We start from the raw sequence: 26,851 nt of genomic DNA on the forward strand, positions 1-26,851 counted from the left end.
TCATCAACATACTGATAGTTAATAATTTCCTTATTATCAAGGAGGTTGATACCTTTGACTACAAGGAATAAAGAATTATCCCTGAGAATGTAAAAGAGAGTGTCAGAAGCAATCACAAAGAGGGCAGAGGCAAGTGGACAACCTTGTCTAATGGACCTACCCAAGGGAAAGGAGTCTGAGAGCGAACTGTTAATGTTGACCTGGGCATGAGCATCTTTAAGAAGCATTTGAACAATTTTACAAAAGAAAGGTGGGAAACCAAAAGCCTCAAGCATCATAGTGACAAAACTCCACTCCACTCTATCATAAGCCTTTTCAAAGTTCAATAAGAACATAGAGACATTTTGATTGGAGTGCTTAGCCCAATCAAGAGCTTCCCAACTAGTAATCAGATTCTCCAAAAAGTATCTACCCTCAACAAAACCAGTTTGGGTAGGAAAAAAAAACTTAGGGGGGATGGTTTCAAGTCTACGAGACAAAATCATAGCAAGAATTTTATGTGAAACATTCATAAGAGTCCAATTCTTGATAAGGGTTTTGTCCCCATCCTTAGGAATAAGCTTCATAATGCCAGTATTAATGGATATACCTAGAGAGCCAATGTTAATAGCTTCATTGTATATATTAAGCAAGTCCTTCCAAATCTATTTGTTGTTAGCCTTATAAAATTCCATTGCCAAACCATCAAGGCCAGGAGCTTTATCGTTATGGAGGGAATTGATGGACTTTTCAATCTCTTCCAGGGATATAGGTTGGCTAAGAAGGGAGGTATCATTATTTGAAATCCTCTTGGGGATAAAATTCCTGCATTGATCCCTAAGGGAACTAGCTTCATGAGAGTCTTCCAAAGTGAACAAATTCTCATAAAAATGAGAAAATTCCCTCTTAATAATTTTAATGTCCATAATCTCTTGATTATCAATATATAAATTTTCAATGGTTTCATTGGCCTACTTCTGCTTGATAAGATTAAAGAAGAATTTACTTCCTTTATCTCTAAATTGTAACTAGTGAGCTTTGGATAAATATATTTTAATTTTAATTTATTAAAAAAAAGATAATTTTTAATGTTAATTAATTAGTTAATTCTTTATTTTTTTAAACTTACTATTAGACAAATAATTTAAAATAGTTATAATCTTTCATTTAAACATTCAAATAAAATATACAAACTATAAATTTTAATTAAGCAAAATACTAACATAAATATTAAATCATTTGAAATAATCTTTCATTTTAATTCATTTTAAATGTTAAAACTCATTATTTGCAGGTATTTGGAAATGTACTTTGGCTACAATTATATGGGCTATTTGGTGGGGATGCAATAATTGAATTTTTAGAAAGATCCGGAGTTCTCAAAATGAATTGATCAAGGGAATAACTAAATCAATCTTAGAAGTAGTTAATAGTAATGTTGGAGATCTAAATTAAAAAATTCAGTTTTCTAATCGGGACAATGAGCTTACTAAGATATGTGATCTGCTTTGTGCATTTCATCTTTTTTGTGTATGCCCCATGTCAACTCATTGAAAATTGATAGATCCTTGATAAAATGACATCCTCCCCCAGTTGGGTTTATAAAAGTTAACTTTGATGCGTCAGCAAGAGAGAATTCAAGAGCTTTGGGAATTGGTATCATTGTTAGAGATCATGAAATTTTATCACTAGAAGCTTTTGCATCACCTATTCCTTTGGAAAAAATAACATAGTAGAAGTACATGCACTTTTACAAACCATGTTAAGGGGATTCTACAACTATTATCAATGCGTGCATCAATAGAAGTGCATATAATTGGAGAATCCATTACATTTTAAAATAAGCTTGGCACCTAATTGATTCTTTCCAAGAATGTTCAATCTCCCACACATACCAGGAAGGTAATAAATTACTTGATTGTCTGGAAAAGTTAAGTTGTGATGGAACAATGTTGGATTCTTTTGGCCAATCATTCTCACTGTCAATTTTTTGAAGATAGTTGAGATCACTGATCTAGAGTCTCATATGTATTTCTTTTAAGGCCTCTATACTCACTTTGAATGTCGAGGCTTCTAAAGTTTTTTAGATTAATGAAAAGTGATAGATTTAACTAAAAATTTGCATGGAATTTATTTCCAGTTATTAAGGTTAGAGGAATAAGAGCATTGGTTTCATTTGTGCAGAGATGTACTTTAGAAATTCCTAAGCATTGGGAAGAGTTTTGGGTTGATTAATCAACACAATTTGAAGGGAGGCAAAGTCTTGAGCATGAGAATAGATCTAGGCATTTCAATAGTGAAGAATCATCATGACAGATTCATTCTAAGTTGTCCAGTAAAGGACAAGATAAGGAATTGTAGATGTAAGTATTGAATTGGTCTATTTCACCCTAGAAGTGCCATTGAGGGTAGAAAAACATATATGCAACAATAATTTGAGACATAGTGGGACCACTAACATCTATTAGAATCTTGCATGTATGTTGAAGCGCATAGCTAAAGCTCTAGTGGGTGGATCTGAATAAAAATACGTATGCAGGTCACAATATTAGCCCATTCCAACCCAGAATTAATGCCAATGTCAAGTCAATTATTGATCATATAGGTTAGGTGGTCTTCTTTAGTTTGTCCAAGCATTATTAGTGTGGGGCAATGTGTTTTGATTAAGCAAAAATAGGTTTTGAAAGGACCTGAAACCTTATACAATGGGACAAGAAAGATATAACAATGAGAATCATAGACAACTATGGAGAACCACCTGACAATCTAGAGGGACACACTAATAGACCATCAAGATTTACATTTTGGTCATTTCTTTTGAGAACATAAGGTCATATCAAATGAGGGATTGGAAGACTTTCCTTTTTTCTTTTTAATTGCAATCCAACCATCCTCCACCTTCCCCACCACTTTCTGCCAATCCTTGCTAACCCCCAAAAACCCCCCAGCCAAAGAGCTAAAAGTAGTGTTATGGACAGCATGGACAGCAGTAGAAGGGACAACAAAAAAATTCTGACTCAAAGCAGGCAAAGAGTCAGAAACCATAGAGTCAGCAGGAGACGAAACATCAAATACACTTTGAGACAAAACTGTAGAGGGGACACCAAGTACAACATCCGAGATATCAAACGGCAATGTGTTTATTATAGGATATTTGAGGGATTTTTTTAATTCTCTCTTGTATTTGTAGACACCCTAAAATTGGCAGGACTTTGGGAATATAATTTTCATCAAATCAATAAAGATTAAGGGCAAAATCAAAGAAAAATGAGGAAAACTAACAAACTTTTGGATTAATCACAATATCAAGTTATTATGCAATTAATTTAATCAATTAATTACTTAATTTCCTAAGTATTTTACAATTCAAAATTTTAAAATCATCTCAAAAGGGTATTTTTAATTCAAAAGGGGAAATAAAAAATCAAATAAAAAGACAAAAATATGAATTAAAGAAAATGCAAAATTAAATAAAGCAAATTAAGTCATTATCCCCTCAAAAAGTGAAAATCCATCCTTTTGGATTTAAAAAGAAAAGAAAAGCCCTTTCATCCTTACAAACTAAGTCTATTTCCTTTTGGGAGTTTATGAAGTATTTTCAGACTTATCATTACCCAGGATAAAAAAAGTAATTCCTACATCTTTACCCCAATCCTTCGTAAAATCCTATAAATAGAAGGGAAAAATAAAAGCAAAGGACCTAAGTTTTATGTATCCTTACTATAAGCATACTAGAGCTAGCATAAATGTAGCCAATGGCATGTCTAAATCATGTGTTTCCTTCTTTTCTAAACTTCTAGTATTCTGGCTCCTGATATGTTACATCTCTTAAGCATATTTATGTTTTTTAGCTTAACAAAATACAACAACAAAGAGATCAATAAAGAGTATTAAATTACTTATTTTTGTGAAATGACTAGTCTAGATTTCACACACTCTATGTACACTCGAGGTTTAGCTCGGTACCGTGCAACTAGGATGAATAACATTCCTGAAAATAGCTTTCAATATTATTAATAAACAAACGAAAAGGAGATCTGAATACATAATCTTAATGTTTTCTTAACCATAATATTTTCTTTGACAATACTGTAATATGGTTGGTAGAAATTATTACCTATCAACAAATAGCACGATCAAAAATACCATCAGGCATAGCACTACATCAATATACAACCCACAATGATCTAAGTAGACATGTTATTCTAAGTCCTCTTTGACATTATCTATAGATGTACCCGAAAACAAATGGAAAACAATGAGACCATTATTGTAATTATAAGTTTGAAGTGCATACAGTTTAGTTATAAAAATCCCTAGCATATTCATAACTTGCTGCAATTACAAAATCATATAGCACCTTATGAATTCAAAGCAATTATGTACAGATGAAGGACGCCCCAATTTGATTTTGTGCAATAATAGCATACTGATAAGGTTTGACCTTTTGCCATCCCCATTTACATTTGAATCATCATTCTCAAATATGGTTTGTGTGTCATTATGTAAATGTGCTATTGAAATGCTTTTGAAAGTTTTTGTCTTCGACAGACATGCCCTTTTGAGGGATTTATGTGCTCAACATAGTCTTATTTGACAAGCATTGTGACATACATATGCAAAGTGTTATTATGTGTTTAAAAATAATAAAAAGCTACGGTGCTTAAGTTTTCGTCTATTGTTCACTTTATTATATTAAATATTTAGATATATTTTCAAAAATTTAAATAACATAATTTTTGAAAAGAGTGAGTTCTTTAGCCGTCTTTTCTCCATACCTCTCAAAATATTTTTTGTCCATCCTCATTGAAACATGATTAAGGTCTTCTTCGTAATCAAGGATATTTCAGTTTGAATGACATGTCAAAATGCTTAAATTGAAGCCAAATGTACAACATATTCAAATGCTGACCTATTGCAGATCTATGATATTATCACTAGAAAATGCTTAAAGTGAAGACAAATCTACAACATACTAAAACTATGACATTCTACTTTAGATCCAATAGCAGTAGATTTGGAAGAGTATTGGATTCTAGCTACTCTTTATACTGCTTTTGGATTGAGAGGGTGATGTTACTACAATTAATCTAGAAGAACAATTGTAAACTGGTCTTATTATGTGAGAGACTATTTGTTGGGTTGGGAGTGAGATTCTTTTTCATATAAAGGGATTATACATATGTTGGAAGTTCACATAAGATTTAAGAAAATTTGTATGGTTTTCTAGTTAGAAATCATTTAAGATTGTTAAAGAAATGATTGAGAAATATATGTTCAACAATTTGTGCTACAATTTTTTGTATGTCTTGCATAAAATAGAAGAGAGAATTAAGATGTTACATCTTTTGTAAGTCCTAGGTTATTCCTAGATATTAGTGGGAAGAAGTCTTTATGACTTTCATCATGGAGGACTTCCAAAATATAAAGGTAAGAATTTCATTAAGGACAAGAAGATTTCCACAATCCATACGAAACTATCTAATTTTACTAGGTTATTAATAGATAGTAATGGGAAGAAGTCTTCCGGAGTTTCATCATGTAGGACTTCCAAAATATAAAGGTAGGAATTTCATTAAGAACAAGAAGATTTCCACTATCCATATGAAACTATCTAATTTTATGAATTGTGTTATTATTTTTACATCAATGTTTCACATCACACTATATAATCAATCATCAAGATGCGAGAAAGAGAGCATCAAGAGAATGTCATCTCTCGATGCTCTCTTTCTCTCATACTAATTATGGATCACATCGTGTGATCGAAAATGTTGATACAAAAATAATCACACAATAAATTCAAAAACATAATGTCAGATAGGAATTTCATTAAAGCAGTGATGGACTAATTCAGTAAATATAATTATTCTATTACATTCTATCATTTTTTAATGCAAGTACAATGAAAAATCCAACTTTGGATACTACAACAAAGATACATTACACACCTAGGGCTACCCTGTTGGTAACATCGAGCTAGATTTAAAACTATTTTTGAGCACTTAGTAAACTCATACTTCTTCATACTATCACCAATACATTGGATACACTAAAGTTGTATTTAAAAATTATTCTATTGCAAGTGTTTAAAATCTAATAGAGTCATCATTCTTCGTATACCTCAAATAGAGACATTTCTTTCAAGAGTTAATGCACAATTTTACACAAATCCTCCATATATTCTTCAAGTTTTATGATGTTGGCTCATAGAGTTAATTTCTTCTCATCATTCTTGGTATACTTCAAATAGAGACATTTCTTTCAAGAGTTAATGCAATTGTATATGACTCCTTCATATATTCTTCAAGTTTTATGATGTTGGCTCCAATGATCTCTCCATACTTATGAAAGATAGTTTCTACTACCTTTTCTCCGAAATGATATGAAATTAAACCCTCTATACCTGCTCTTATTTGTTTACAAAATAATTTTCCCTTCTCAATATCATCCAACTTACCTATACTACCACCACCACCACCACCAATGATAATTTCAAGTCTTACAATAGTAAAAGAGCCTTCTTTGTTCACTTCACTTCTTAATTCATCTTCAGACGGAGTGTAAATTGGAAGGTTGAAAGAATCTAATTTTTCTTCTTCTACAATTCCCTGTAATTTAAAAAAGTAAAAGTTGAAAATGAAATAATATTTCCAATTAAAAATAAATGTATACATGTATATATCCATTAAAATAAGAAAATCAAATAACAATATCAGATTCTGACAATCTATTAGTAATGTCATTAGTTTCTCAATTCGATTGTGTCTATTTATAGCATTGGATGAAAATCCATGACCCATCATTCAATGTTTGTTTAACAAAGAAAGATATATGGAAACTAATCACATTATAAAATTCAAATCTAAGTTACACAAACAATTGTGCTTTTTGATTCAAAAATAAATACATAAAAACTAGAAAAATCCAACTGATTCATTTTTAAACATTAGTAAAATATATTTTAAAATGAAAATAGAAATTACTCTAATTTCAACTTCTCATGATTTTAACTTTAAAAACAAACTTTAAATTTGACTTATTTTAAATAAAAATTGAACTTAAAGTCGTCCCCGACGATTTCATAAAACAAACCTGAGAGACCAAATCCTGAATGGCAAACCCTAAACATTCCCCGAGGAAGGCCGAGAAAGAGGGCTGCCATCTGTCTGCACTAGGAATCACCAGAAACATCCGCCCTCCGTCCACCACTTCTTCCGCCCGTGCTCTCAAAAACCCATTGAAATCCTTTTGAAATTGTGCAAAGTACAGATCTCCAATTTCTGGAGGCCCCTTCTCTGACATGTGTATCCTTCCTCTGTTCCACCACTTGCTCTTCTTATCTTCTATCTCTGGCGGTATCTGTCCACACGAAATATGGTGAGTCTGTAAATGCATATAAAAGGATCAATTTTTTAAAGTTTATTTTACAAGATTTTCTATTATTAATCCCTCTCGTTCTAAGATCTGCTAATATCCCTTTGTTATTTAGAGAGAGGAAATTACCCGCGAGAGCCAGTGAAGGCTGATGGAGGAATGGATGAAATGGATACTGCGGGAGGGGAAAAGCCGGTTGTGAAAGGAGCCAGGGACTGCCGCCACCAAATAACATCCTTCCGCCGGCGGGGCAGTGAATATCAGTTTGAAAAGCGTATTGAAATCAGTAGATGGGAGGTCGTTGAAGAAGATCTGAAGCTCAGGAACCCTAATTCCTTTGTGGGTATATTTGTTTCGGATTTCTGATGTGATTATTTGAGTGGCGAGGAGTGCATTGGGCCCCGATGAACAACCCAGATCTGCAATACAGAGTGTCTCGCACTCGAATATGGATTTCCAGGATCGAATGCTTTCTTCCAGCCATGGCTTTGCTCTCAGTAATGTGGTCTTCTGCATTGTAGACCGGATCCAGTTTGGGTGAGTCGTAGATAACGTCAGATAAAGAAGAAAAATGTGTAAGAAAATGGGTATCAAACCTGGAAGAGTGTGGAATTTTGAGCATAGCTGTAGTCTCCATTGCCTGCATTCATGGAAAGGACTTTCTCCATCTTCTGTTTGGCTTTGAAAGGCTGGGTTATGACAATCTAATATAATAAGAACATATGAGATGAGATTGTCAAAAACATGAGGTCTTCTACGCTCTCTATTTCAACATGAGATTGTCAAAAACATGAGGTAATGGCTGACGAAAGTCATTGAAGTAGGTAACAAATGTAATCAGATAGTGAAGCATGTGGACTTTTGGAACAAGTTTTGGATTTTTTTTCAACATTTTATCTTCTAATTAAGCAGTTGTTTAGAATTTAAATATAGATCTGAGAAAAAATATAAATGTAGATCTGAGAAAAAATATATACATTAAAAAAAATTAAATAAGAACACCAATGGTTTCACCTCTTTTTTAAATATCTGCCTTCAAAGTGATCTGCTCGCTTACATTGATATTGACTGAAATACCAATATAATCTTATCCCAAACAACTTGTTCAAGCACACAAGAATATCTTAGATTTTTTAAAACCTATTCTTGATCCGGTTCTGTTAAATCCAACCACATAAGTAATATGATCCTCTGTTGCTAATCACGGTCTGTTTGCCACCCCTGCCTACTAAAGGAAGACTGTTTTTATTTGCTTTCTTTTTCAAGATCCTATCTAAAGGAACGCTACATAAGAACAAACTATTATTAGAATAAATGAGATGAGATGGCCAAATATGTGGAAAAAACAGTTTTGTGATTTTGTCTAATATGTTTTGGACATCAATGAAGGTTGGCCAATGACTTCAACTCAAACCCAATCACTTCAATGGTTAAAATCTCTCATAATTTCATCATAAATCACTTCAGTGGTTAAAATCTCTCATAATTTCATCATAATTTTATAATTTCATATAAAAGGTACACCAAGAGAACGGGGATTCACCCATCCAAAAAAATTTAAAAAACTAGAGCAATTACAAGATTTATCATTTTAATGGATTCCCATGAAAAGTTTTTCCATTAACGTCTAGCCAGGATTCCAGTCAGATGCAGGCATACTTCGTCCTTCTTCAATCCTCGAAATTGCACTTTCTTTCTAAACATTGCTCATTACCAACATAACATTGATCATTTGATCAATTTGATCATTTATACTTATAGATGCTTTTCGAATAGGTTATCGATATCAATCAAGGTGAAAATCATGTCAAAAAATGTGTGGAAGCATTACAAGGGCAATTTAACTTTTCACTATAGCACACCACATACCCACCCTTCTTTCGACAATTGTTGGCATGTAATCTGACCTATTCATAGATATTTGGTATGATATTATTTCATGACTAAAATTATATATCGGTAATGATTACTTAGTTGATTATATTTCATGTGTTATTTGATGATTATGATTACTTTTTTTTATTGATGATGTTTTAATTACTCTTAGTAAATGTGATTTCTCTTATGATTATGTCATATGGCATGTCTCTAAATGATGATTATTTTATATTCATGACGATGAGTTGTTATATCTGAATATGTGATTATTTGCAGTCATGATTTACTATGGTACTTACCCCATACTTGCATGTGTATTGTGTGCATGTTTGTTTACTTTTTTGTCTCACGTGTTTGATGTGGTTGAGCGAGGGAGTCGTAGTCACTTGCTAGTTGAAATCTACATAATGTACCACTCTTCGCTATTGCCTATTTAACTTAGATATGTATGCATATGTATATGCTCATATTTTATGGTTGCAGGTCCTAAGCATCAACTTCCCTGAATTGATAGGATGAGTGTGCCCTATCGCAATAACTCAATGGTAAGAATGTGAAGACAATAATCAAATTCAATCCTTGCTATAGCCTAATTACTTTTCCTAAGGAGGACTCGTAACTGAGTGTCTAGCCTTTGTGAAATATGTGAGTCTTTCTGTGTATGTTGTTTGACTTTCACCTTGGTCATTTTGCATGTGTTGTTTTATGTGGTTTTGCTTGGTAAATAGTTTAATTGTGATGCTTGGTTTATTTAAATAATTAAATGTTATTTGATTAAAAAGGGAAAATAATAAAATAAGATTATATTTAAATTATTGGAATTATTTGAATATATGTTATAATTTAACAGTCTAATTTGAAAAACTGATTTTAAAGAATTTAAATATTAAATATTATTTTAGTATAAATATTTAATTAATATTAATTTAATTAGAGTTGTATTTAAATAATGCACTTTAAATATATCATTATTGATTAGAATAATAAATATTGATTGTAAAGTGTTTGCATTAAATAATAAAGCGAGGAAAATAAAGTAAAAGGATATGTTTTAATTTAAAAATGAGGTAAATATGTATTAAATGATTAATCAATTAAAATAATTAATATTTTAATGACTTTTAGAAATTAGAGGTAGATAGTTAGGGTTATAGAGCTTTTTAAAAGGTTCATAGGTCATTTTCACACAGATTTTGGGGAACAAATTTCACCCTCCACTTTTATTCTACGTGGAATGAAGAAAGTTGGAGGTGGGACCAACCACCTTCCCACTTAATAATTTATTTCTATATTTCTAAAATAAAAAAGAAAACAATAATAATATAAAATATATTAAAGATTTTTTTAGAAAAATAATAAAAGATTTTCATGCATTAAACATGTTATATTTTATTTTCTAACTTTACAATATTATAGAATTTATAAATACAAATCTTGCATTAAGTTTAAGTTCAAGTTTAATTATGAGAACACCAAAAAGCGTGCCCAAGAGGGTAAACTTTAAAAAAAACATAGAGAGCTATTTTTATGGTGTCCAGAAAATGCACCAAAGACAAAAAAAAAAGAAGTTAAATATGATTCTTTTTCAGATTCACAAAAACACAGTGAAACTTTCACAAAAGTTTTGTTGCTTTCGATCACAAAATATACAAATCATGAAGATCAAATGCTGAAAAATTTCAAAAAAAAAAATGTTGTGTTTTTCATTATTTTAAAATTTAGTCAATGGTACAATTTGTAGGAAGGATAGCCACGTCCTTTTTTATTGTTTCTATTTAAACTTGCATTCCCAAGCTTTCACATGGGTGTAGGGGAGTAAGAGGTGGGCCCAACCAGGCCTAGAATTCGATAGTCACCCTTACCTGTCATCTTGCTTTTTATGACAGTTTGGTCACACTAATGTCTTTCATTTTACATTTTGAGATAAATCTTGATTATCAAAAATTAATATAATATGCATATAAATTAGTAATATTTTTAAAAATCTCATATCTTAAAGTTTCTAAATTCATACGTTCTAAAAATTAATATAAAATTCTAGAAAGTAATTAAAAATCAACAATATATGCAACTTAACAAAGTTTTTAAGTTTACATTTCGATACTAATATTTCAAATTGGTATCATATGTATTTAGAACTCATATATGATCCAATTATTATAAAAAAAGGTTGTTTGGTTTTGGTTCTCTTGTTCTTAAAGTGTTTTAAATTATGGATTCTTGTTTCAATATATATGGCTCTTTATGCCTCTATCGATGTTTCTGTATTTTCTATAGGGCGTCCAGAATTATGCAGATATTAATTTCATTCTATTGGGCTCTATGCATTTGTAATCTAATTAGTAATATTCGAGGGTTCGGTTTCTCTTTTTAGTTCATTTCATCTTTCCAATTTATGCATGGAATGTTGGGCAGTAGAGGCTTTTTCAAGACGTCAACTGGTAATAATGTTTTATCAGTATATTCCTTTCTTTTGTATGTCATAGAGGTCAGATGTTTTGGATAGGTAGATCCAAATTGAATAAGGTTCATTTGAGGTAGCTGAAATTCAGCTCCGATTTAGATTAGTTTTAGGTTTTGACCCTAGATCTTCATACTTCATTATCTAGCATTTTAGATACAAATTAGGAGAGATGCTCTATTTCTAAACACTCTTTTGTTAGGATTAATCAATCTCTTTAGTGTAATATATGGGTAGGAGGAGGTAAGGTCAGTGATAGTTTTGCTTATCATCCCTTGGTTTGAAAGTTAGAGTGGACAACATGCTCTTTGATAATAAGGATATTAAAATGATTCCTATTAAGACTTAGATTCAAGGAGGTTAACTAATGTTCAAATCTCCTCTTAATAAGGTTGTATGCAGTATGACTTAGTTAGGATTTATGTCTGGTGCTTAAAGCATGGAATAAGGATTTAAGATGTCGCATCCAGAGTTTTTGTTTGTTATTGAGCACAAATACTTAGCATTTCTGGCTATTTACTGATGTTCCTTTTGAAGACTAGTATAGGGGTTGGCTTTTTGATTTAGAGGTTAGAATGGTTGCTTCGATGTTATAATTTGATAGGATCTTTAATAAACTTCAACATGTTTTTGCTTACTTAAAAAAGGATAGATATCAATTATTTTGATATATGCATTTTAAAGAAATAGCACATATAAATTAATGTAAGGTGATAATCATTTCCCAAGGTATCCATTATATTTAATATGATTATGCAGTTTTATTATTGACAATTCTGATGGTTAATTTAGGAAGGCAGGGCTGAGTTCTTTGCGTAGTTATGAAGGGATGCAAAAGTATAGAGGTTAAAATGGTCATCCTACAAAGGTCGCAATTGAATTCAAGAATTAATGACAAATATATTTATTTGGATTGTATATTGTTGGAAATAATAACTTTTTGAACTGGGGTATGCCCCTTTTATGCTGTAATAATAAAGGACATCAGTCCCGAGCTAGACCGGAGGTTTTCTTCTCTGTTCTTTCCTACCAGTGCTCGTTTGAATGGAGAAATGTTGATGTAAACTAGTAATTTGAATTAATAAATATAATCAAGGCCTTGGCCATTTACTGATTTTAAAAAAAAATCAAACTATTAAAGTAAATTTATGTAATATATTATAAAAATAGTACCTATTATGAATTTGATGATTTATTCATAAACTTAAGTATCATATTGATGACTTTCTAAATAAGGGCTTTGTTGGAGCTATCTAGTCCCTGCCTTTTGATTAGGAAAGCAAATCATTGCATTGGAACATGAAATAGAAACATGTAGTTTAAGAAATATTTTATTTTGTTGAACCTTGTTTTCCTATAATTGTAATTATGATATATAATTAGAGAAACTATTAAAAGAAAATCTTAGCAAGAATTTAGAAGCCACATAAAAATCGAACAACTATTATTGTAATACGCATTTTATTAATAACTACATTTGATACATATTGTAGACAATTCAACTATTCTTTTAATGTAACTATAAATAATAACTATAAACTAAATATATTAATTTTCATAATAAGATTTTAATAAAATAAATAATTTTCTTATAAGGTGGCTTGCATGTACATCAAATCTAAAACTTCAAAGTGAACACCTTCATCAAAGGGCAAAACTTCCACTGGAATATCGAGCTTGCATTGCCTTCAACCATAAGATGGAAAAAAAAAATTAATAGAAGAGGGAAGTTGATTTAAACTATAAATAAATATTCCTTAATTTAACTTTTATTAATAATCATAAAATATATTAATAATAAAAACGAGGTGATTTAAAATATTTCAAGCATTCTTTTATATGCAACTACTAATTATTTTTCAAATTTTCTTAGAAACATGGAGGATTTGAGCTATGAAACGCCTGCTACAGATCTATTATCTTGCTTTGGCAAATCGAAGGAGGAGGGGATCAACATTCAAATGTTGAAATCAATAGCCACTCAGCTCGGCTCTTTTGATGTACTTTTCATTTCATAATTAAACATATGTACTTCGCTTCATATCAACAATATATCAAACAATAGTTGCGTTAATGTAGTTATAGTCTCGCTTAATGTAAAATAATATAAAAAACTTAAGTACAAAATATAAATTCTAAAATTTGGTGAACAAGTTAAGCACAAAATGTAAACCCTAAAAGAATGGTTGAAAAGTTGGACACAGAATATATTATGGAAAACACAACTCTCACATTTTTGCTGCCTTCAATTCTTTAATTTCACCTCTAATTTCCTAACAAGCTATTGGCCTTGGGACCAGACACAATTATATGGTAGGTAGTGGGGTTGATGAAACATTCTTCAATAGCCTTGTAGATGAAAGACAAAAGGGAATTGTATGAACCTTCTACATTCACAACCCAACCTGAGAACTAAAACACTTTAACAATAGAAAAAATATAAATAGATTCATCAATAATAGTATTTGATTCTATTCAGGCGAAGCACAAAAATTACTGGCTTGTTGTGTATGCCTAGCTAAGCCCATGTTACTTACTTTTTTTGTTTTTACCTTTGGGGCCTATTATTCTAATATATCTAGCTTTTGTTTTCAATTGTTCTTGGCTATCAATATTAATTTGTGAAAATTATAAAATCTACATTTCTAAAGTTTAGAAAGAATCGTAGAGCAACATGCATGCATGAAGTTTTGAACACTGCTAATGAAATGGTTCCTAAAAGAAACATTTTTACGCTTTTGTGAATCACATTGACAACTCTAAAACTTTGAATTAATCAACCATAAAATGTTTTCTGTCAACAGTATTTTGTTTCACACCTTTGCTACAGGAAAATTGTATTGAACTTGTTCATGAACCTATTCATGGACTTGAGCATGGATACCTATATTTACCTTTCTAGGCATTAGCATTTTGGAAATAATTTAGAAAATGAACACAACCAGAATTAGTGCAAGGGATGGAGTATATCAGCTCTAAAAGAAGAAAGTAATAATAAGGTAAACAATAGTAAAAATTTCAAAGGAAGACTTTAGAAAGTTTAGAGCATTATAGATCATGAAATCTAAGGCATGGAAATTATTGTTTTTCCTGGTGCTAGGGAGGAAGCCAGGCTGAGATTACACTTGATACTAGCTTTGAGTTTTAGCCTAAATCTGAGCTATTGTCTTTAATAATTTGTTTTTGAATTCTATTTTTAATTTAAAATTTGAACTTACTTCTACTTAAGTAATAAATGCTTGGAAAGATGCTCTCAAATATTGAAAATCTTCCATTAGATGACTTATCAACTCCAACATTTGGATTTTAAAAAGAAAAAAATGACATATATTCCACTTTCTTGGAAGAAAACATAAGAATGTATTATAGTCCATAACAAAGATTGCATTATATTTTAAACCAGCAAAAGCAATTATATTGAAGGAATTTAATGTGAAAACCTTATTGTAATAACAAGCAATTGTAGGATGAAAGCTATGATCAACATTCACATTTAAATAGAAAGAATGTCATAATTAACTCTCCTGAAAAAGAAACAGTGCCTTCAAATTATTTCATAACACCAAATCTCAAGTATATAGTTGAATTGTCATTGCAAAATTGTTTAACTTTTTAAAAAAGGGATAAAGTTCATATATGTATGACATAATAGATTCAAAAACTGTGGACATCAGAATATGTAGTTTTTTCTCAATTGTAGTTGGTTATTTTATTTTTTAAATCTATTTTGCATAGAAACTTTGAAGATATCTTGATCTAAGGTGGTCAATGAATCTGCAATTTGGAGAGAACAATTTGTTAATGAAACAATTTAGAGAAAATTTAGTATGAATTTGAAGTTTGTAAATTTATAAGTAATAAAATAGAGAATGCAATTTTTTCTTACATTATTGGCTTCGGCAATAATGGAGGTGATGTTGTTGTTCAGGGCAATTGTAAAACTGCCTTGAATCTCAAATATTTGTTGCAAGTAAACAATTGTTGACATGTTTTTTTTGTAGCTTTGAAATGGTATTTTTGTAAGTTTAGGCAAGTATTGCTCCAAGAGTTTTGCATTCATATTACAATCCACGATGTCATCTTCACTTTGTATGATACATTGCAGGAAAGGTTCATAGGCAAAGCTTTCATTTTTGTCAAAAGCAATGCACTTTGGATTTGTGGCAGTTGATGATGGTGGCAGTGATGGTTGCTGATGGCATTGTGTACAAAGAATCTTGTATGGTGATAAATAAGCATTCTTTGGTTTTAAAATACCAGTCACCTAAAATTCAATTCAACATTTATGTATGGTTAATATAGTTTATAGAATTAAGATTATTTAAAAAGTTGCATGTTTTGGTTACTTAATTGCATATTTAAGGACACAATATTCTGTAAAGCAATCCTTGTAGACTCATCATTGAGATAATCAATCAAGGAAGATGGTGTTGTTTTAATATTATTTGTCCCTCGTGGTCTACTATATACAACATTCTTTAGTAGGAGGAATAGGGTGCATGTTGAAGTGACTATTTGTTGTATTGTTGCATATGCTTTAGTATGGAAGTCAGGAACTGTAACCTACAAAAGGAAGAATTCTATTATTGAGTGTAAAAGGAATGACATTATCAAATTAAAAAATAATTTTTTTATAAATAGAATTTATAGCTTACAAGTGTTGTGTCAAATATGGAATCCCCATCTTTGACATTGATTCGGTACTCCTTTTGTGTTTGTCTATGAGCAACCACTATAACACCCAATGTGCCAATTGAATAGTTGTTTGTTGAGTGGATAAGTTTAGTTATTCTTGTATCAAGCATAAATTTTTGTTCCTTACAGACTGAGTCAATGGTTTCAGTTGATGTTTGTGTAGTGAATTGGATGTAATAATCTGCATCTCCTCTCTCATACTGTGTTTTATGTTTTAATACAAAATCTTTTATACAAACACTTGCTCCAGGAAAGAGGCAGTTGACAAACTTATCAATCAACTGATTGGTTATGTTTGCTATGATGGTTATTTGCCCATCACTATCAATAAGGTCAACATGTACTATTGGTGCTTTTGTTGGGCTTGCATAATTTTTTGCATATGCAGGTCCATATGTGACGAGGAAATCACCTTCAAAAGTAGTTGCTAATTGTGTTGTATTCATATCAATGATGTTGGATGCAATCTTTTGTTCCATCATCAATCTATGAGGAGAAATCATTATTTCTTTTATAGAATGTAGTGAAATGAAAGGCATTGGAAAGAATTAAAAATATTTTGATGAATTGTTACCTTTTATGTAGTTGTTTATCATCAAAGTTGTTGTAATCTTGTAAAGTACTTTCCTCTTCATTCAACGATGTGTGTAGAGATCTAGATAATGTTTAAAGAATAATTAGGAATTGCAAGTGAATATAGGGAAAAAGCATTCATATGTGTTTTAAATATGGAAGACATAAGATATGATTTGAAATAGATATCTAGAGAATGTTTCGAAAATAAATAGGACTTGAAACTGAATATAAATAAAAATCATTCATATGTGTGCTAAATATGGAAGGCATTAGATATGATTTGAAATACCTTTTTGCAACTGGTACGAGTTTGTTGCTTGTCAGGTTGGTGGTCAATGTTCCTTTCATGTTGCCTTGATCAGATCCTTTTTTTTGGGATTCATTGACATCATTATTTTTTGAGTGTTGTATTTTGAAGAAAAATGTGGATTGAAGGTTCACCTAAAATAGGCATTATTGTGTGAGTAATTAATTTTGTAACAAAATTTATAAAAATAAAATTTAATTGTGTGCATAGAATCAATTTTTTCATTGTATTTAATAAAAATGCATTGTAAATTTATTTTTTTGTAAATGTTAGAAAAAATAATATTGAAACATAAAAAAGTGTTATTTGGATTTGGAATAGTTGGAACAATAGAAGGATGAAAATTGTTTGCCTGAGAATCAAAATTCTACAATAGAAAAGTTGTGATGGACAATTTTTAATTTGCACCAATTTATAGGCAATTATGAACTGATTAAAATACTATTGTTCTCATAGTATAATTTTTTGTGAAAATAAATTTTCTTGATAATGCAAAAAAAAAGGTCAATGAAATGTGGGTATGAAAATTAATCATTTTATTTAACTTAATTGATGGAATTGTAGTAATTTGTTACATATAGTTGGAATGCATATAAAAATAAGTTAGGTCACAATAATTTTGTATAGGAGTATGAAAGCATTGTACCTGTTGGTTATTTTTAGTGAACCAAGATGAAGTTTGTAAAGCTATAGTTTAATGCATAGAGAAATTGTAAAGTGATCTGACCAATATGTATCTAGAACATTGAATTCTATAGATTGAAGATCAATATTGTAGATCCAAAAATGATCCAGCAAACTACCGACATGCGTTGTTGGTTTGTTGGCTAGAAAAGATAAATTGTATTGTTGCATAAGTTTAGAAAGCATTGTACAGTTTCTTGTTAATTGTAGCATGTCAATGTTAAAGTCTCCAATAACAATGAGTTTGCAATTTAGTGGCAATGTGCTAAAGATGTTTACTAGGAGATTTATTATGCCATTGATGGGTGTACCTGGTGAAATGTAAACATTTGTAATCCAAAAAGTATGTTCGTGGTGCAAAATAGCTATGGTCAAACATTCTCGGCATTTAGTCGCAAAGATATTGATTTTCAACACAATGGTAGTCTTTGTAAAACAAGTTAATAGGCCATGAATAGCTAGCATAGGATAAGTATTGTACATTCCCTGTAGCAAGTGAAGGTGTTCATTTCTCTTGTCTCTTGTTTCTTGAAAGCATAAAATAGTTCCTTTTAGCAAATCATGGTCATCGACAATTTCTAGTGCGTGCAATGTGAAGCTTTGAGTATTCAAAGAGCATATAATGAGATGATCATTCTCTACAAAAGGAAGGTTGTATTGAATTTTCCAACATGATAGTTCTTGTAAACGTTGCATTTCATTTTCTACCTTGTGTGATACTTTAAAGTTTTGGTGTTGCAATTTATTCATAAAAATAATGTTTCAATATTTTGTACGTGAAACAAAGTAGTGTAGTTCAAACCATGTTGGTAGACTTTGGAAGGATTGAAAGCAAGTGTGGCCATTTTTAAGCCTTGTGCTCTATGGATGGTTCGTGCAGATGCTAGTTGAATAGGGAATTTCTTTCAGGTAACAATTTTTGAAGATGTTTTAACTTTCCTAGCTATTTTCATTATTGGTGTCCACGAAGGAAAATTTGAATTTGTATAAAACCTTTGCATTTTGTTGCATCATGATTTACCGATTGTGGGGTCATTAAATTTAATCCATAGTATATCTTCATGTTCAGTTGTATGCATTTGAAATAAACCATCAACAGCGTTGACTAGGCCATCTTGTGTATCTAGGTTTTCAGCTATTAGTTCAACTAGAATTCTAGGTTTTGCATAGATTATAGTATGTAGTGTATTTTTTTTCAACTTTGTATTGGATATGATCAATTTGATAGTCACTTTCATCAATAGCTTCAAAGACATAAAATTTACTTGGTAATAAGTCTAACATTCTTCTGTTGTGTTCATCAACAGTCAAATTTTTGTGAAACAAAAATGGCATTTTTGGATCCTTAGGAGGGGTCTTGTAGCATGTTGTGTTCAAGTAAGCAATGTCTTGATCATTTTCTTGTCCTATTCTTGTATAATTCGAGACTGAAATGAAGTGTTAATTTTTTTGTCTGATCACAATGTCTAATTTGAAGCATAGTACATTTTCAAGCCAAAATGTGAATGGAATTTTTTGTCCGCATATTGTTGGCTCCTCAAATATCCAACTATCACAAATAGGTTGTGCTTGGTACATGTCACGACAAAATATGATGTCAACATTTCCAAATCGTCTTGTTGGTGTATGTTTTATTTGGTGAAGCCTTGTGTCAATATTGTATAGCATTCTAGAACCAATAAGGGAGACCTCATCAATGAGCAATACTTGTAGCTGATCTAATTTTTTGCTCAAATTGTCAAGTGTGTTTGAATCCAAAGATAGCATCTTAAAAGAGCTACATGGTAGATGGAATATTGAATGTGCAGTGATGCCACCTGCATTGAATGTAGCTTTCCCTATGGAGGCCACAATAATTCTTTTAGGCTTTAAAGGGTCACTATTTAGTAGCTTGTCATTTCGAATCATTCCTTGAAAGAGAACATTTGTAGTGAATGTTTTCCCTATGCCAGCCCCTCCAGTCAAAAATAAATATATTGGTTTTTTAAGTTGAAGTCTTTTTGTCATAAGAACATCTTTGACTATTGATTGTTGTTCTTTGTTCAATTGTCTGCACAAACTAAAATATTTTTCATTGTTGAGCAAGAATGGATGGGCTATTTCTGAAAATAATTTGCAGCCAATAGATTGCATGTTTTTTTGTTTTTTTGTTTGTCTTAGGTCATTTATGATGTCATATTTATCTTTTTTATTTTCGTTTTGATTTTGGCCTTTTTCACTATAAAGTTCTATTGTTGGATGGTTATCATCGTTAGCTTCTATTGCAGCCTTGTCAATGTTACCCTATTTATTATGTGCTTGTGAGTTAAACATTTTTTCAATATTTTGTATATGTTCTTTGTTTGCATTGAATGTTGCACTCCATGTTTCATGTCCTTGTAGCAATGTTCTTTCATTTTTCTAAAAGGGACATAAAGCATAAGTTTTTCTCTACAATCATTTTCATTATCAATGTGTGGGTTGTATCTTACATAACGAATGATATATGGCTTTACCCTTCTTCTTCTTTTTAATGGGCTGTTTGAGTAGGAAGCTACATACTTAGCTAGTGATAATGTGTCTAGAAATTTTGAGCGATGTATGTATTTGTCTATTATAGTGGCATACATGATATTCTAAGAGTCATCTTTTTCTCTTGCCAAAAGCTTAGGACTTTTCAACATAAGAGTTTGATTTTCTAGTGGTGAAGTGTTGATGAAAATGGACAGCTTGGTCACTAGACATTTGTTAATAGTTGAGTAATGTATTTCCTAGTTTATGTATGAAATGTATCTTGTCATTATATGCATTTGTACATTATTTTTGTATCTAGTGAAATGCAAGGGATAATGTTCTATCTTGTTTTGTCATGTATGAACTACAGTATGATGCAGCAACATATGCATCTAATATAAATTGTGTGTCTGTATTTGCATACCATAGTGGTGGCACTTTTTTTGCAAATTTATTTATCCATATATCAGTAGGTCATCTTTCTAGCAAGATAATTTTTCATGACAATGTTGCTTACAAGATGGAAATGTAATCATCTTCTTGAACTTTGATTTCATTTAAGAAATTATCAAATGTAACATTTTTTGTGTAGTTCTTTTTTTTCCAATTCTTTGAAAAAATAAATTGCTCTATCCTTCATCGTGGGATCAACATTCAATAAGGGCTCTAAAATTGTTGTTCACTGCATTGGAGGCAATGGAAAACTAAATCGATAGCTATATGTTTTTGTACTTTTTGCATGTTTTTGAATGATGGTGTGTTTGCATTTTGGCAAGGTTTATATCTAATAGTGTGGAGTCACATGAAATGTACTTGTCAACAAAGTCCTCTATTTCATTGTTTGTGCATTGTCTAGATATAGGTGCATTTGTTATCTATAGCATGAAGTGTATATGTTCATTTCCTTGGTTTTGAAATTCTGTAACAAAAAAATATTCTGATACTTTTCCAAAGATTTGTTCATTTCTAAGCATTAGCTTTCTAAAAGCATTTATCTTATGATTAAAATAGTAGCTACAAAGTACTTGATTTTTTCTAATTTCAAAGTCCAAGTCTTTGTCTTCTATAGTTTCATTTTCTCTACTTGGTTGTGTGTTTGATATATGTTGCAATGTTTTACATAATGGCTCTCAAAAGTGTTTAGCACTTGTTAGTGTTACAAAGAAGGTTGGTGGCCCTAGTTGTCGTATCATTGTAAATATATTTTTCTTGTGTTTTCTAAATAATTAGGAGATGTTTGTATGCTCTTTAGTGATCTGAACCCTATTGGAGATTTCAATATTTTTTCTAGGTTTGATGGATTATGAACATCCTTTGCATATAGCTTTTCATCTTTCAATTTAGCTTTCCTTATACAAATCCATGCCAAAGAGGATATTTGATGGATAATTATTTTTATAGCTTTGAAAAAAAAATTGTTATGTGTGTTGAGAAGTCATTGTCTTTATACATGAGCTCCCACTTTACTATATTTTGGTGGGTAAACTTTTTTGTAATTTCTTCTAGTCATGGGAATCCATAAAACAGTGTAGGAAAATTCATTTCTTCTGAGTAAATGTCCTAAAAAATGCCTAGAGGTTTAAAACCTTCAGATGATGCAATTTCAATAATTTTTGTACTAAGGTCTTTGATTGAATTTGATTCATTAAACCAATGAATAAGTGATTTAGATATAGGTTCATCATCATTGTCAGGTACAAAATCATGCATATTTGTATCACTATTTGTATCAGTCTCTGTGTGTTTTTTTTTTTTTTGTTTAGCTAGAAGATCTTCCCAATCCTTATTTATTGTAATATTTTCCTTTAAATACAAGGGTGTTTTCGATAATATTGTTAAAACATTCATCACATGAGAAGGTCTTAAATTTCCTTGTGGATATGCATTCTCATATCGTAGCTTACGTTTTAATTTGACTACAATTGTTTGTGTCTCATTTATATGTCTAGGCAGTGCATGTTGCACTCTATCAAAATCAATAGAGACATTGATGATTGTTTCATTCAATCCATATTACACTCTTTTGTATCCCAATTGTCTGATCTGTGCAAAAGCAATACGCAAAAAAAAAAGTATTTCTTCAAGGCCAGGCAATCCATGTACAATATGTATTCTCTTATTACATCTTATATTGCATGGTGCAGAAAATGTGGGGACTTCTCCAAGGACAATGGCATCTATACATTGTTTGCAATTCAATTGACCAACTATAAGTGTTTTCTCATGGTTGGGAATACGTAGCAAAGAGAAAGCATGGACAAATGCATTATTGACTTTGTAGACATCTTTTTGGAAGCATAACATTTCACAAATGGTACATGCTTGAGTAGGTGTGTCACTAATTTGTCATAAATATTGCATAATAGATTTATGATTTGCATTGTTTAGTAGAGCTATATGTGCATGACTTGTCTGTTGGTGTGTTGTTCGAGCCTTGCAAAACACATATCTTTTCCTTGATGTTGAACATGGCCTTTGTTGGTTTGTTAAACTATTAGTTTCATTGTTTGTATTTTCTACCAAATTTCCTTTATTACGTATTGTTCTTTTAAGTTGTTGCATTAAATAGTCAAAATTTAGTCTTTTTAGTGGAATAGCTTTTTTTATGTTGATTTTGAACTTCCTTCAGAGCAAGCTAATGCCATGTTGTTAGCTTCAATTTTTTTCTTTGGTCGTGTTTATTGAAATCTTTTTTTTATTGTGTATTGTTTGTTTTAGATGTCGTAAGGAATGATCATTATTGAAACATTTTTCAAAAATAGCTTTTTCTTTTGTTGATTTTGAGTTTTGTTCATAGGAAGTTATTGGCATGTCTGTTGTAAATTCAATTTCAAAAGTTTGTTGTAAATTGTGATTGTTTGTTTGATTTTAGTAATTATTTGTTGTTGTTGTAACAGTGGCTCATAATGACAGTGCCCTGAGCTATTTTTGAAACAAATTAAGTTAATGTTTCTTATTGGTTGTGTGCAATTGCAATACATTTCAAATTGAGGCAAAGGTATTGTTTTCCATACATATATGGCTATACGAAAGATGTATGAAAGCTAGAGCAAGCGAAATTCAGAGCCTTCTATCTTACTTTCAGCATATGGCATTCCTATTGTAGAAACCAATGTTTGTATTTGTGACATTGATTCATTAATTGGCATTACATATTGCTCAAACATATTGAAGCAATTCAATGCATATTTGTTTCTCACTATCAATGCATTGGCTAATGATTGTGCCATGAATAGGCATAAGGCAATTGCATCAAATTGATTATCATTCAACAATGCAATAGCAACAAACATACTTTTGCCACAATGAGTAGTAAATGCAGTGAATTTTTGTAGACCAATTTTACCAAAGTCTTGTGCAATTGTGTTCTAGATATCTGCTGAATTGCAAGAGAAATTTGAAAATTGTGATTGCATACTTTGCATTGCACTATATGCCATAACTTTTGAGAAGATAGGTTCATAGTGCCCTGCTAATGGATTGACATCATGGAAAAGGATTGATATTGTAAAATGAGGTGCATCTTTATTGAAATGCAAGTATGGTTTCTTTTGTGTTAGGGACCAGATGCATATGAGCATGTTTAACCAGAGAGCTACCCGATGAATACAGAATATGTCACCCCAAAGGCCACTCTCACCAAGTGTGTTGATTTCAGTTACTGATAACCTCATTCTTTGTAGGTACGAGTCCTTGTCAGTTACTCTATGCAAATTGTACAACATTGAAGGGTGAAGCTCGTGTTCAAAAGAGTTTATAGCTTCATCACACCCATTATTAAGGCAATGTAAGAAGTGGTCCACAAGACCATTGCGGAGTTCAATAGATGTATATTGACAATGAAGCAATACTTGCAATGTATCAAACAAACAGTCACCAACCTTGTAGTTAAAAGAATTTATTTGAAAGCAATGCACCCTTTCTAGAGCAATTTTAATTGATATATCTTGTAACTTTTCATTCAGGTTGTATCTTTCGACTATTAGTGGGTTATGTGATGCTTCTCCTATTGCATTAGAAACATTTTCAAATGTATAACTCATTTCAAACAATTAAAACTTAGTTAGAGTAGTACAGAAGATATAGTCCTTCGATATATTGTGTGTTGCCAAGGTCCTGAATGAAAAAAGAAAGAAAATTAATTATGAGCTCTATTGAGTTATTTTGTAGGTTTAATGATAAGACAAATTAATTAGAAATGAACAACTAGAGTACTGCCTCTTATAAAATATAGCATATTAAAAAAATGAGATAAAGATATGTTTAGACAATAGAGGAGTCAACACTAAAGTCAATGAATAGAGTTTGTGTTATGTCCACAATAAAAAAATATTTGCTCCCTCCTCCTTTTGCAAGCAATGATATGCCACCTCAGTGAAGAAATCTTGCTTATCTGCACCTTCACTTTCAATTCCTTGCAATTGATGTTACAAAGGAATGAAAAACTCTAATGTTCTTTTCAGTGGCATCTCACAACCTGGAGACTGCAGGCTACAAAGTAATTGGGTTGGGAAAATTGCCATTGACTTTCGGCAAGAAAAGTTGGGCATTTAAATTGTCTTTGGCAGTCATTATAGAGCTAGACGGCTATTCCTTAGTATATTGTGATTATTTCTTGGGAGAATTGCACGGTTATATTGCTACTATTGGACGAATTCTAATAGTCATGGGTCAGTTTAGAATTGGTGACAGGTATCTCATTGGAGTAATCGATCAACATGCTATGGCTTGTACATTAAAATTAGGGTAGCACATTGACAGTCCATATAGAGGGTCAACTAGGGATCAACAAATACAAATCAGGTTTCTTTTCTGAATTACTTACAACATAATTGAAGGTATCAGATTTAGGGTTTTGGCCTAGGATATGATCAAACTAATAAATATAATTAGAAAAGGTTGATTTATGAATAAAATACAAAATGTGATTCTCAAAGCAGGTTCATTTGAATTTGTTCTTTCAAGTAATAAGTTATTTGATATTTCAATAACTTGTCCTATCAAATTTAGACTGAAGTAATTATTATTTTTAAAGTAATTTCTTAATTCAAAATCGCAAAAATTATTAAAATGATTTTAATATAAACATTATAAATCAAGAAATTAGTCTTCACTGTAGTATCACAGCCAGATAATAGTTGAGGTTTTTACAGATTGTACCAAGCACATAGGGATCTATATGGTCCTTAGCTAGCACTTCAGACTTAATTGTGACCTTAGTACCATATCTCATCTGTCATGTCCTTGAATTATGGTAATATAGATAAATAGATATATGAGATAAAATACTGATAACAATCATTTTAATGAATATACAAAGAGATTCTATATCTAATAATATACTAAATTTTAGTAGGAATGAATAACTATACATATTTCATATTATAAGTTCATTGTCAATAAATATAATTATTCCAATATATCATATAAAGAATAATATATAAATAATATGATCTAATAAATAATATAATAAGGTTGATAATTTATAATAATAAGAAAAGACAAAATACAGTAAAGATTACCATTATTGTTCATATGGTAATAATATTTAAATCTTAGTAAACGAACAATATATTAATATAGTAAATAAACTTAATTGATAATAAGTTTAAGGGGATCTAACTCTGGTCATCATCAAACATCTTAATATGTTAGTTTCTATTGGGTGATTTTCTACAATATTCATTCAGTTATGGGACAACATAGTAAATAATCAACAACAATAAATTTTAAAATGATATGGGACAAGCCAGAGTTCATAATGCTGAACACTAAAATTTATTTTTAGAATTAAGGGCCACTTCACAATAGATGGTGGCTCTTGTGGCATCATAGTCTAAGGATACAATTGTTGCATATATTGAGTATCTTATTTGGAGCAATGGAGGAAAAAATACTGTTCAGAAGGATCTGCGAGCTCTTTAGTAGAATAACTTAGAATGCATTAGAGCAGCAAAGCTGACCTAAAAACACCAAACAAATCATATGAAGGATGGGATAAAGGTAAAAAATTATTGTTTCTTGTATTCCTTTGTAGCCCTCCCAAGAAGATAAAACATTGGGGTAGATATGGATAATATAATCAGTATTTGGCATCAAACCTTTATCACAGTTCATTCTCATATGTTGGTGTTGTCCATGTAGTGTGAATGAATACATCAAATTTTGAGTATATTAAGACTGCAAAGTGTCTCCTATGCTGATTGGTTCATAAATTTAAGAGTAACATGTTTTGGTGATGAGGATTTGAAAAGCCTTTTGTATGAAGATGAATGATTGAGAAATTCCAAAGAGTAACAATAGTGTTTTTCAGCAATGATATAAATCCTCATGGCAAAATATGTGTATCAACCACTGTAGAGGACAAACATCTTGCTATTTGCATTTAGTATTTAGTTGAC

The 26,851-nt window shown here is 30.9% G+C and overlaps 1 protein-coding gene across 1 annotated transcript in view; it reads right to left on the reverse strand.

Moving 5' to 3' along the window:
- Nucleotides 1–5,831: 5,831 nt before the first annotated feature.
- Nucleotides 5,832–26,851, reverse strand: part of LOC149543077 (putative methyltransferase TCM_000168) — a 254,166-nt gene continuing 233,146 nt past the window's right edge. The window contains exons 3-6 of the mRNA XM_089797997.1: nt 7,953–8,060; nt 7,486–7,866; nt 7,075–7,341; nt 5,832–6,590 (exon numbers count right to left, since the gene is read on the reverse strand). Coding sequence (XP_089654123.1) covers nt 6,225–6,590; nt 7,075–7,341; nt 7,486–7,866; nt 7,953–8,060 — 1,122 coding nt within the window. The 3' untranslated portion in view covers nt 5,832–6,224. The remainder of the gene's footprint in view (nt 6,591–7,074; nt 7,342–7,485; nt 7,867–7,952; nt 8,061–26,851) is intronic.

The sequence above is a fragment of the Cupressus sempervirens genome, chromosome 8, assembly GCF_028749045.1.
Source record: "Cupressus sempervirens isolate cs-2001-9-10 chromosome 8, ASM2874904v1, whole genome shotgun sequence".
Taxonomy (NCBI): Eukaryota; Viridiplantae; Streptophyta; class Pinopsida; order Cupressales; family Cupressaceae; genus Cupressus; species Cupressus sempervirens.